Source organism: Mustela putorius, unplaced genomic scaffold (assembly GCF_011764305.1).
Source record: "Mustela putorius furo isolate JIRA1106 unplaced genomic scaffold, ASM1176430v1.1 tig00003869_pilon_pilon_pilon, whole genome shotgun sequence".
NCBI classification, from domain to species: Eukaryota; Metazoa; Chordata; class Mammalia; order Carnivora; family Mustelidae; genus Mustela; species Mustela putorius.
In genome coordinates this window covers 27,471,802-27,485,358 of record NW_025422021.1, presented here as the reverse complement: position 1 = coordinate 27,485,358, position 13,557 = coordinate 27,471,802, and the positions used below count along the sequence as shown (strand labels likewise).

Genomic DNA, 13,557 nt, shown 5'->3' with positions numbered 1-13,557 from the left:
TAGACCAAGTATAATATTCGACCAAACAGAAATTCACAGTCGGGACATATAAATAATTAAGATTATAACAGAGGGCAATATACAAATTTGTTGTAATTAGTATACAACATATAATTATCTTTTCAATTTTTTTTTTAAGATTTCATTTATTTATTTGTAAGAGAGAAAGAGAGCACACATGTACACCCAAGCAGGGGAAGCAGCAGACAGAGGGAGAAACAGGCTCCCCACTGAACAAGAAGCCCCATGTGGGATCCAGTCCCAGCACCCCGAGATCATGACCTGAGCCAAAGGGAGACGCTTAACTAAATGAGCCACCCAGGTGTCCCAACGTATCAATATCTTGAGATATGACTAAAGCAATGCTTAGATCTTAAAGGAAAAATAGTCTTTTATATATTAGTAAGAAAAACACCAATTATTTTTATACCTTAAATTATAGTAGGAGTAGAGGAGAAAACCAGAAAAAAAATTTTTTTCAATAGCAGAAATAAACTAGAAAATGGAAAGTAAGTAAATAGAATTCACTTTTGGTATCTAACAAGAAACCATAGCTGACAGCTTTTACTAAAGATATAAAAATGTTCTTTCTTTGGACCAATTCATTATGAACTAAATAATTATTGAAAATGTAGGTGAGCCAAATTTTTCTAGTTTATAAATAAGTCATACGTGTTTAATGATTAAAATAATGATATATACTGGTGCGCCAGGGTGCCTCAGTGTTTGATTAAAGCCTCTACCTTCGGCTTGGGTCATGATCCCAGGGTCCTGGGATCGGGCTCTCTGCTCAGCAGGGAGCCGGCTTCCCTTCCTCTCTCTCTCTGCCTACCTCCTCTGCCTACTTGTGATCTCTGTCTGTCAAATAAATAAATAAACACTTTTATAAATAAATAAATAAATAAATATAATGATATATACTTGTTATTAAATTTCTAGACCACACAACTTTTGTGTAAATTTGACTAAAATATTTATATTCAAAAATTCAACCCGATAGATAATATTTCACCTCTTTCTATGACTTAATAACAACCAAACTTCTAGCATTCTAGAATATCTGGGTTTAATGTACATTTTCTCATTTACTCCTCCCTCCTCATTTAATGTTTTGGTTTGTTTGGGTATATTTCATTGATGCAAATCTTCAGTTTACTCTGGGGAAAGCAGTAATGTAAATTCTACCTTAAAATACACTGTTCATTATCTTTTTTTTTATACTGTTCATTATCTTCTAAAATGAAAATCAACTTACAGCTCTGAGTACTGAATGGTAGGTAATAATTTAATTAAGAACAACAGTAAGTAATAGCTTCAAACATTTTATATATATGCTAAACCACTTACACTTCAATCAACTGAAGTAAGGATTCTCCATTTTAGAGATGAGAAAACAGACACAGAAAGTTACTAGCATAAGGACATACAACTAATAAGTAGTTAAACAGGGACTTCCATGTGGAACATCTGATTCAGGGTTTCCTCCCTAGGTTGAGTATTAAACAAACTGCTGCTTGAGTGCAATTTTTGTTCAAAACTGCTTAAGTAACTCTTCACAACAAGTTAGTTTTCAGTTTCCCTATGTATGAATATTTTACACATACTGAATAGGACAAATGTAAATTCAAGTCCTATCTAAAAGAAAAGCATCGGGGCACCTGGGTGGCTCAGTGGGTTAAGCCTCTGCCTTCAGCTCAGGTCATGGTCTCAGGGTCCTGGGATCTAGCCCCACATCAGGCTCTCTGCTTAGCAGGGAGCCTGCTTCCCCCTCTCTCTCTGCCTGCTGCTCTGCCTACTTGTGATCCCTCTCTCTCTCTCTGTGTCAAATAAATAAATAAATAAAGGATCATCTAATCTACCTCCACATCATCTAAAAATATAATCTATTTAAGAGCTTCTTGATCTGGTAGAATACAGAAGAGTGACTGACCCTCTTTAGATTTCACACATCATTATTAGAATTTGGGGGGGCATGTAGGACAGTTAGGAAGGAGGGGGAAAACCACATCAAAATCATCTTTTACTGCTTTGCAATATTGTAAACCACCTATTAAAAAGGCAAAAGGTATACGAGCAGTCTTTGTATTTCTGCAAGTTCACTTTTTTCCTGGCTGATACTCCCAACATGCTCTCTCTAAACCCACGCCTCACGAACTCCCTCCCAACTCCACAAAATGGGCATGCTCATTTCGACACTCTTACATTGGGGAATAGGGAAGAAACAAAAATGTAGTAAGCATAATTTTTATTGTAACAGACCTATCAGGAAGCTTCACGTGCAAGATAGCTGGAGAAAAGGAAAAATGAAATCTCCAAAGTAGCTAAAATGTCGAAGATGGAAAATCAAAAGCAATTAGACTGGACAGGCAATCACATGACCTCTGCAAACTGAGGAAATCACCATGCACACTCTGTATGGATCTGTGAGGTACACATACCGCCCATTAAGCACTGAAGACCCGCCTTCTATACTTCTATATAGCCCAAGGTCTCTACATAGTTCACCTTGACTCAGATTATGAGAGATTAAAATGGCTGCCATGCTTAAAAGAGGAGTTGTGAAAATCAAGTGAAAAGAAACATGGATGAAATACTTAAAACTAGATACTTCAAAAAAGAGGTTATTCGTTTGCTTATGATTGATTGACTGACTGACCGATTGAAGTAAGCAAACTCCACACCCACCATGGGGCTTGAACTCAAAACCCCAAGATCAAGAGTTGTGTGTTCCACTGACTAAGCCAGCCAGGTGCCCCCCAAATAACTTTACTTAAAGGTGTCCAACATCAACAGTCATCAGATAAATACATATTAAAACTACAATGTGATAACACTAGAATAACTAAACTCTTAAAAGTACAGCACTAGGTACTGACAAATTCCTGACATGAAATTGAAGCAATATGAGCTAAAAATAAGTAGATGGGTGGGACACTTCAGAACACTGATTTTCAGAGGGTGTTGTCTGATATATGTCACACTGACCTTCTTGGGTTCAATCCCTAAACTAAACACAAAGATTTATTCACTATCAAGTGGAGTAACAGAGCCAAGTAAGACAACAACATAAAAAAAAAAAAACAAAAAACAAAAAACAAAACCACAACTTTCCCTTCAACCCTCAAGGGCATAGCACTACTAGGAAAACCAAAACCTGCAGTGCTAGATTTAGGCAGAGCTTTTAGAAGAGAATGTTAGGATACTTCATCCCATGGCACATAAAAGCAAAAGAATCTGCTTCAGATAACAATAAAAAAAATCCCTTTTAGTTCACATAACCTAAATCCTGAGCCTCTACAATTCTCATGTTTCATGTGAAAATAAACAAATGCTTCATGAAAGAATATTTACTGACCAAAGAGTCTGCCAAGTTTTAGGCAGAGAGGCAGGCAGAGAGTGAGAGAAGAGGAAGCAGGCTCCCTGCTGAGCAGAGAGCCTGATGCCAGGACCCTGGGATCATGACCCAAGCCGAAGGTAGAGGCTTTAACCCACTGAGGCACCCAGGCACACGAGTACATAATAATTTTTAATTCTTTGTCATTTCCCTTCATGTTTTTATAAAAGACCTATTAAATACAACTTCTGTTGTTGCATTAAAAGAGTCAGAACTGTAAATACTTCGGGGCACCTGGGTGGCTCAGTTGTTAAGCATCTGCCTTGGGCTCAGGTCATGATTCCAGGATCTTGGGATCGGCTCCCTGCTCAGCGGGGAGCCTGCTTCTCCCTCTCCCACTCCCCCTGCTTGTGTTCCCTCTCTTGCTGTTTCTGCCTGATAAATAAAATCTTTAAAAAAAAAAAAAAGAACTGTAAATACTTCATGGGATTTTCAGTTTTCAACATTCTTTAACTAGAGAACTCTAAGGAAAATCTTTGAATGCAACAGTGATAGCTGTCACAAACAAGCTTCAATGGTAAAGAAATATTAAGTGTTCCACAGAGTGTCATAGGAAAGGTGCTTATTCTTCAGACATTAGCAGTTATAGGTCCATTAAAAAGTGTTAGAAAGACAAATACCATATGATTTCACTCATATGAGGAATTTAAGAAACAAAAACAGATGAACATATGGAAAGGGGGGAAAGGGGAAAAAAGAGGGACACAAACTATAAGGGACTCTTAACAGAGAACAGAGGGCTGACGGAGGGAGGTGGGTAGGATTCAGGCAAGACGGGTGATGGGTATTAAGGAGGCACATGTTAGGATGTGCAATGGGTGTGGTATGTAAGTGATCAATCACTGAATTCTACTCCTGAAACCAATATTGCACTATATGTTAACTGACTGAAAAAATTAAAAAATAACAATGTTAAGGGTAGTCTAAAAGATGGGAGCAAGATTTTACTCCAAAAGAAGACTTGAAGATGCCAATAAACTAATGTGAACTTCAGTCCTAAAAAGGAAAGTATAAGGGAAAAGGATGAGCAATACCAAAATGTCTCAGGTTTCTAGAAACAATATTCTCACCAAGCGGGTTTGACAAATGTTGCTGCTTGACATATAACCGATACAGGAAGGCAGACTATGAGCAAAAATATTTTTAGAAACTTTGTGAAAGACAGGGCACCTGGTGGCTCAGTCAGTTGAGCATCTGACTTTGGCTTAGGTCATGATCTCGAGGTCCTAAGATTGAGCCCTGCGGCTGCTCAGTGGGGAATCCACTTGCTTATCCCCCTCCCTTTGCTCCCTCCCCCCAACTTGTGCCCTCTCAAAGGAATAAACAAAATTTAAAAAAAAAGGCAGTGCCTGCGTGGCTCATTTGGTTAAGCAACTGCCTTCAGCTCAGGTCGTGATCCCGGAGACCTGGGATCAAGTCCCACATCAGGCTCCCAGCTCCACAGGGAGTCTGCTTCTCCCTCTGACCTTCTCGCCTCTCATGCTCTCTCTCAAATAAATAAAAGAAATTAAAAAAAAAAAAAACAACAACTTTGTAAAAGACAAAGTGAAAAGCCAAAAGGAGGGGAGAAGGAGGTGGTTAGATCTGGGGAGGCAAGGTAACCAAGGAAAGAAAAAAATGATGGTTAGAATTATAAGTTGTCAAGTCACTGGAGTTTGATGTTCTATACAACATACTATAAACAAGGTCTACTCTTTTTTTTTTTTTAAGATTTTATTTATTTATTTGAGAGAGAGACAGTGAGAGAGAGCATGAGCGAGGAGAAGGTCAGGAGAAGCATACTTCCCATGGAGCTGGGAGCCCGATGTGGGACTCGATCCAGGGACTCCCGGCTCATGACCTGAGCCGAAGGCAGTCGTCCAACCAACTGAGCCACCCAGGCATCCCCAAGGTCTACTCTTTTAACACTCAGAACACCTTTAAGGTTCTTTCATTTAAACAAAAAAAAAGCAGCATAGAGACACATCCACCCAAGAACACAGCTACAGTATTATCTTGCATATTTACTTGTAGAAAAATAATCCTCTTGCCCTCTTGCCTTATTTTCAAACTATAATCTAAGTAAGCTTAGAACTAATTATTATTAAAAGGAATAAAAACATCTACTTTTGGGACGCCTGGGTGGCTCAGCTGGTTGGGCAGCTGCCTTCAGCTCAGGCCATGATCCCAGCGTCCTGGGATCGAGTCCCACATCGGGCTCCTTGCTCAGCAGGGAGCCTGCTTCTCCCTCTGCCTCTGCCTGCTGTTCTGTCTGCCTGTGCTCGCTCTCTTCCCTCTCTCTCTCTGATAAATAAATAAAATCTTTAAAAAAAAAAAAAAACAAAATTAAAAAAAAAACAAACAAAAAAAACATCTACTTTTAATTATCAACATCATCAGTTCACAGGAAACAAAAATATAAATTGCAATGCCTTTATCTTAAATGCTAAAAGAGATTCCCTTTTATGATTATACCACTCTGATCCATAAACCTGTATGAAAGAACAAAGTCTAAAAACAGTCAAGACTATGAAAATGAAGGAAAACAAAACAGGGGAACTTGTCCAAGGCCACTGACATTTAAATGTGGTATTGTTGGCAGACTAGACAGAGAACAGTGTAGAAGGACCGAAAGCACAGACACAGGCTTCATATAAGGAATGTACTGTATGAAAGTGTCCCAAAATCATCGGGAAAGGACAGACAATTCAGTAGGTAGTGATTAGACAATAAATTATTGTCTACTACAGCTGATTATCTAATCAAATTCCTCCTCAGACCTTGCACAAAGATCAAGTCCAGGTGGATTAAAGACCGAACTGTGAAAATCAAAATGAAAAATCTTTCAGAAAAAATATGACAAGATCCTTATAACTTCAGGGTAGAGAAGGCTTTCTTGAAATGAGAAAAATGAAATCAAGAAAGACAGTATCAATGAATTAAAACTTAAATTTTGTTGGGACGCCCGGGTGGCTTACTTGTTCAAGCGTCTGTCTTCAGCTCAGGTCATGGTCTCTCAGTCCTGGAACTGAACGCCACTTTCTTAGCAGGGAGTCAGCTTCTTCCTCTCCCTCTGTGCCTCCCCTCCAGCACCCCTGCATGAGCCTGTGTATTGCACACTCCCGCGCTCTCTCTCTCTCTCAAATGAATAATGATATCTTTTTAAAAAATCTTAAATTTCTTGGGGCGCCTGGGTGGCTCAGTCGGCTAAATGTCTGCCTTCAGCTCAGGTCATGATCCAAGGATCCTGGGATGATCCCGGCATTGGCTCCCTGCTCAGTGGGAAGCCTGCTTCTCCCTCTCCCACTCCCCCTGCTTGTGTTCCCTCTCTCACTGTCTCCCTCTAGCAAATAAATAAAATCTTTAAAAAAATTTTTTTAAAAATCTTAAATTTCTTAATAAAAAACAATAAACTGAGATACATATCTGCAATTCACACAACCAACAGATTAGCAGAGAATGTACAAGGAACTCTAAAATTCAGGAAGACAAAATAATCCAACAGAGTTATAAGTAGAAGTAACAAGCAGGTAACTTATAGAAAAAGAAAACAAAATAACCAAGAAATAAATAAAAAGATGCTCAACTTGACTAGCAATGAAGCTGAAATGAAAACTGCCCTATTTCACACTCATCAACTTGGCATAGATTTAAAAATATGACACCCAGGGGCGCCTGGGTGGCTCAGTGGTTTAAAGCCTCTGCCTTCAGCTCAGGTCATGGTCCTAGGGTCCTGGGATCGAGCCCCACATCGGCCTCTCTGCTCAGCGGGGAGACTGCTTCCTCCTCTCTCTCTGCCTGTCTCTCTGCCTATCTGTGATCTCTGTCTGTCCAATAAATAAATAAAATCTTAAAAAAAAAAAATAACACCCAGTGTTCATAAGGATGATGAACAAGAAAGAACTTTACTGCCACTGCTGGTGGGAGTAAAATCTCCCACAAGCACCTGGAAAGGCAGTTCTGCACTAATAATTTGCAAGTTTGCACTATCTATCCTTTAAGTAAGGAATTTTACTTCAAGATATAACTCCTAGGGAATCTCTCACTCATGTAAACAAGAAAACCTGGGTAAGAACTTTCACACACTGTTGTCTATGGCAAAAACCTGGAAAAAAAACTTCATGTCCATCAATAGGAAAATTAACAAATAATGTGGTATATTCATACAGTGGAATACCACACCACAACTGTTAAAATTAATGAACTAGAGCTACAAATAACAGAAATTCACTAAACGCTGAATGACAAGATACAAATGACAAAGAATCACACTATTTTTTATGAAGTTTAAAAACACGCAAAACAATACATCTAGTGTATTGGTGTATGTGTTAATTTTATTATAAAATAGTTTTATCTTTTTGGAGAGTGTTTAACACTGAGAAAGGAGGAGAAAGAATAGGATTAGGAATAAAACAGGAAAAGAATAGCTGCTAAATGTTCCAAAGAATTTCAACCTATCTTGAATGTTTTCTTAAAAAAGAAAAAAAAAAAGTGTGGCAATGTTAGGCTTGATAGAATTGGCTAATAGGAAAAGGACTTTATATCATATCCTGTACTTTATGTTAAAATACATCAATTAGGGTGCCTGGGTGGCTCAGTGGGTTGGGCCGCTGCCTTCGGCTCAGGTCATGATCTCAGGGTGCTGGGATCGAGTCCCGCGTCGGGCTCTCTGCTCAGCGGGGAGCCTACTTCCCTTTCTCTCTCTCTGCCTGCCTCTCTGCCTACTTGTGATCTCTCTCTGTCAAATAAATGAATAAAATCTTTTAAAAAATAAAATAAAATAAAATACATCAATTAAAATTTTAGTTAAGAATGTGAAGACTTAAGGTTATAAACAAAATACAGAAAGAAATTAACTATTAAAGTGATCACTCTCATCCATAACAAAAAATTTAACTAATTTTTTGCAAAATTTACAGCAACTTCACTGTGTTCAAGAATTGTCTTAAGAGGGGAGCCTGGGTGGCTCAGTGGGTTAAGGCCTCTGCTTTTGGGTCAGGTCATGATCCCAGGGTCCTGGGATGGAGCCCCACGTCCAGCTCTCTGCTCAGCAGGGAACCTACTTCCCCCTCTCTCTCTGCCTGCCTCTCTGCCTACTTGTGATCTCGGTCTGTCAAATAAATAAATACAACCTTAAAAAAAAAAATGTCTTTCGGTACACCTGGGTAGCTCAGTTGGTTAAGCATTCAACTCTTGATTTCAGCTCAGGTCATGATCTCAGGTAGTGAGACTGAGCCCCTAAGCTGGGCTCCACACTGGGTGTGGAGACTGCTTTAGGTTCTCTCTCTCTCCCTCCCCCTCTGCCCTTCCCCTACCACTCTCACAAACTCAAATAAATCTTTTCTTTTTTAAGAAGTCTCCTTTCAAGATAAAACTTCACACTTCCATCCACTGTGTCATTAAGTGTTTTATAGAGGTAGAATTTGAGCTCAGCTTTGTGGGGCACAAGTTAGTCTATCTATAAGGAAGGCAATACTAAGGTTGTTGAAAAAAGAAAAAGGATATCAGTAAAAGAAAATGGCACAAAGGCAGAAAATACCACCCCCTCCCCCCCTCAAAAAAGGTTGTCTGGCTTGAGTAGGGAGAAAAAAGATGTGCAAGTCACAACTGAGCTAGAGTTGGGGAGAGAAAAGCCAAGTCGTGACCTGGGAAGCAATGTAATGACACTGGAAAAACTGGCATAAAATATAAGAAAATGACATCTTCCTTTTTAATATTATCTTCTCAGTCTTCTTACTGTAGCTCTGTCCCTCGTATTTCACCTTCCCTTGAAATCTCTCAGAATGGCTGTCCCAACCAAGCTCCACCTCAAGAACCCTATACAACCACTTTAAGATGTGGAGGTAGGGGAGGATGGTGGGAGGTATGTGGATATGTTTTATTTTTTTTTAAGATTTTATTTATTTATTTGACAGAGAGAAATCACAAGTAGGCAGAGAGGCAGGCAGGGGCGGCGTGGGCGGGGTGGGCAGCCGGGGGAACAGGCTCCTGGCTGAGCAGAGAGCCTGATGCGGGACTCTATCCCAGGATGCTGAGATCATGACCTGAGCCGAAGGCAGGGGCTTTAACCCACTGAGCCACCCAGTGCCCCGATATGTTTTATTTTTTTGCTTGACACAGCTTCAAAGGAATTTTACTGAACAAAACAAAAGTCCAGATTTGAAGAAATCAAATAAAATACTTGAAGAGCTCACATTGCTAACATACCCTTCAGGGTTTGTACGATCTGACTCCAAGAAAAAACAGGAACCTGTTGGAGATCCTTACTTCCTAGACTTTGGCTTGCTTCCATCTGACAAGTCATATACCATCAACAACTTAGGAATGCCTTTGTAGACATCTTGACCCACTACAGCTTTTTCTCAAGGTCTGAGGGAAGAATTTCTTCCCGACATGAATGATGTCAAGACAAGAATGCTCGACCTCCAGTGAAACTGCACCTACAAAAGGAATGTTCATCTTTAAAAACCCTTAATTATAAAATGACCATATACATATAGTTAGAGGTGGTTACTTCCTGCAGGCAGAATTACTGTCAAGAAAGGAGAGGGAGAGAGAGAGATGATAATGTTAACATCCTTACAAAGAAAGCATGTGCCTGAAAGTCCTTGTTGTCTTTTCAGGGAAGATGACTTTTAAAGAGAAAGAATGTAAGGCACCTTGTGTATTTCCAGCAACATATTTATTATATTACATTATCATTTTACAGATGTATGCATCCTCCGTTAGACTAAGAGTTCCTTGAGGGCAAGAATTCAGTCTATTAAATTTTTGTGTCCCCAGAAATTAACACAATACAGATACACACACTAATCATTCAATGATGTTTTCTGAATGAAAAGTGAACAGAAGAATGACCAGAAAAAACCCCAATGGTAATAAAAATCAGACTGAAACAAAAAGGGTAAGTGAAAAGGCAATGACACTGCAAAGGAACATACTCTAGACATCTCACGTTAAATAACAACTTGCTTATATTACTTAACTATTTCAAATTAAAAGGAAATTTCTGTTCTGAAAAACGTTAACATATAACTTTTCTTCTGTGATATGGATTTAAGGGCAATTTAAACTCCATATAATTTCATTCCACTTTTTCTATTAATCCCATTCACGTGTCTATTTTTTTAAAAAGGTATTTATTTATTTATTTGAGAGAGAAAGCAAGTGAGCAGTGGGAAGGGATAGCGGGAGTGGAAGAAGCAGAGTGGGGAGTGGGGAGCTGGATGCTGGGCTGGAACCCAGGACCCAGAAATCATGACCTGAGCTGAAGGCCTATCTGACTGAGTCACTTAGGTGCCACCCATTCACATGTCTAAAAGAAGTTATTAGTGGGGGGCACCTGGATGGCTCAGTTGGTTGAGCATCTGACTTTTGATTTCAGCTCAAGACATGATCGCAGAGTCATGAGATCAAGGCCGTGTTGGGCACAGAGCCTACTTGAGATAGTCTCTCTCTCTCCCCACTTCCCTTCATGGCAAAGAAGAAATAGTAGTAGATGATGCTGTTGTTGTTACTGGTGGGCCTCAATCAAACTCGCTCTTTTATCCTCAAACTGTGTTTTGGATAGTGACTTCAATCACACTTCAACTAACAAGTACTTGAAGCTGTGACTGGTGGCATTGCCAATGAAATAATCCATACACGGCAGTGTTTTCTGTTTGAACAGCAGTGCCTCCTTTCCTTCCGTAATATTAAACTGGGATCCACTACGCCATGCAGGGACTTTAGGAATCACTGAGGGGAAGGCCAGTTTATTTCACTGTCCTTCTAGTGCCCAAAGTAAGCTCGCATACCCTAACATCTTTTCTCTCATTCCACGGTCACTCAAAACATCATCGCTCTTACAACTCCCAACAAATAAAACAGCAGTTCTAAACTGTTTTGAGATCCTAGAGCTTGCTCATGCCCTAAGACAGAACATCTCGGAGCACTTGCGCCATCCAGGGATAGAGAGTCACACTTCAAACCATTGTGAGTAAATCCTGAAGCTGTGCTAACCGAGCTTGGACGCGTTTGTAGAGGAGCGAGGGGAAAGAGGGTTTTCCTATCGAATGGAGGCAAGTCGGGGTCTCTCGTGTGGGGCTGCCTCAGACAGGAGGGTCTTTCCACCGCTGCATCATCTACAAGTTGGGGGGGGGGGGTGATGAACCAACTGTAGACGGAGCAGGAAGTTTGTATCATCAACTCCGCGATTGCTTACTTGGTCCAGTCCCCGGCGAGCCACAGGCTCTTCCCTATTCCTACGCTCGGCGAGGAGAAGAATCTTCTTTCCGGGATTCCGACCTCAGGTGTGCAAGAGACACTCCCCAGGCCGCTAGCGACGCGTCAAGGAATCCCCCCGAAAACTCCGGGCGGCGAGGCAGCGGCGCCGCCCCCTTCTCTCCCTTAGCTCGGCTTTCCAGTCCCCGGAGTCGCCGCCGCCCACTTTCTAGCACAACAAACAGCGGCGGCGGTCCGAGCCCGTGCCCAGCACTTACCCACGTCCTGCTCGAAGGGGTTAGCGGTGAACAGAGGCATCTTGCCGTCCCCGAGCCCTAATCGCTGCGGTCTGGCTGTAGCGCGGCCGCCGTTCCAGGTTGGGTGACCCGCGGCCGGCGCTTCCTAGACGGCTCCGCTCCGACCGCGTCTTCGCACTTCCGCCCCAGCACCTGCCCGGCTCCCGCCTGACGGGCCACTCCGGGTCCGCACTTCACGCCGCGTTCCGACCTAATTCTCTTCCCCGGACGAGCTCCTCCGGCGTGCGGATCCTCTCAGCGCTCCTGTCGCCGCCGCCTCCCGGGAAAAGGCAGCAGCCCTTGTCGCCGTGTTCCGTGAGGGGTCAGGCGGCCGCCGCGGCCACCTTTCCTTCGCTAGGACCCCGGCAAGCCACGGAGCAGGGGACCTTCGCGGCCGGAAGTTGTCGTTCCTAGAACTGGGCGACCCTAAAAGCCCGGAAGCCACCGTGCGGGCGGCGGCACTGAAGGGGCGCGGTGGTGCGGGGTGTTCCGCGTTCAGAGGATCTAATTCTCGCTCACTTAATTCGTTCCTAAACTCGCAGCCTAATCCCTCGAGGGCGGACCCGTGGCTGCGTTGCGTCACAGTCCCGTTGCCCCGGGAACGGATGGAGTCTCGGCTTCTGACCCCTGCTGGAATAACCACCCTGGAAAGCAGGGGTCGAAGTACCTAGAGCTCTGTGGGGATTCCCTAACTGTTCGCTTTCCGTCTTGTTTTCGCCCTGAAAACACTGCTCGACTCTAGGGTTCCAAAGACGAATGAGGCACACACTTCCTACCTTCAAGTCCCTGACAGTCCTTTAGCGCCAGTGTAGCCTGAGCAAGACCGTGTATAACGATCCTGATAGGAGCCACACAAGAAGTTTCCGTAGGACCCAGCCAGTTATTTCCGTGAATAGGGAGTGCAGGTGCACTTCCCAACCACAAACTTCCCTACCCCTCTTAACCCCGCCCCATGCTTGCTTTGTCTATAGCAGTTACCGCTTCCTAAACTTCAACTGTCCTGTTTTCTGTCTCCTCGTTCGCTTAGAAACTCCGTGACCAGTTTTGTTCACCGCTTTATCTCCAGCATCCCAAGGAGTGTCTGGCAAGTGGTAGGTGCTCAGTAAATACTTTCCCCGTGTAGTTATGACTGTCCAGCTGGACAGCACACATCCAAAGATGGCAGCTGCTAGTGAACGCGAGTCATTTGCGGAAGTCTGGGCCCTACGAGAACTTACAGTTTTTTTTTTTTTTTAAAGATTTTATTTATTTATTTGACAGAGAGAGATCACAAGTAGGCAGAGAGGCAGGCAGAGAGAGAGAGAGGGAAGCAGGCTCCCTGCTGAGCAGAGAGCCCGATGCGGGACTCGATCCCAGGACCCTGAGATCATGACCTGAGCCGAAGGCAGCGGTTTAACCCACTGAGCCACCCAGGCGCCCCCAGTTTTGTTTTTTTTTTTTTGTTTGTTTGTTTAAAGATTTATTTATTTGACAGAGAGAAATCACAAGTAGGCAGAGAGGCAGGCAGAGAGAGAGAGAGAGGAGGAAGCAGGCTCCCTGCTGAGCAGAGAGCCCGATGCGGGACTCGATCCCAGGACCCTGAGATCATGACCTGAGCCGAAGGCAGCGGCTTAACCACTGAGCCACCCAGGCGCCCGAACTTACAGTTTCTCAACAATTTTTAAATGTTAAGAATTATTTCCA

At 42.4% G+C, this 13,557-nt stretch overlaps 1 protein-coding gene across 5 annotated transcripts in view; it reads right to left on the bottom strand.

Annotated features, from left to right (window-relative positions):
- STAM2 (signal transducing adaptor molecule 2) overlaps positions 1–12,791 on the bottom strand; it is a 52,544-nt gene extending 39,753 nt beyond the window's left edge. Inside the window, exon 1 of one of the 5 annotated variants that reach the window (XM_045066625.1) lies at positions 11,857–12,791. In XM_045066625.1, the coding sequence (XP_044922560.1) occupies positions 11,857–11,896 (40 nt within the window). In that variant the 5' untranslated portion in view covers positions 11,897–12,791. The remainder of the gene's footprint in view (positions 1–11,856) is intronic. The other 4 variants (XM_045066623.1, XM_045066622.1, XM_013051927.2 and 1 more) reach the window with 4 other exon arrangements.
- Positions 12,792–13,557: the final 766 nt, after the last annotated feature.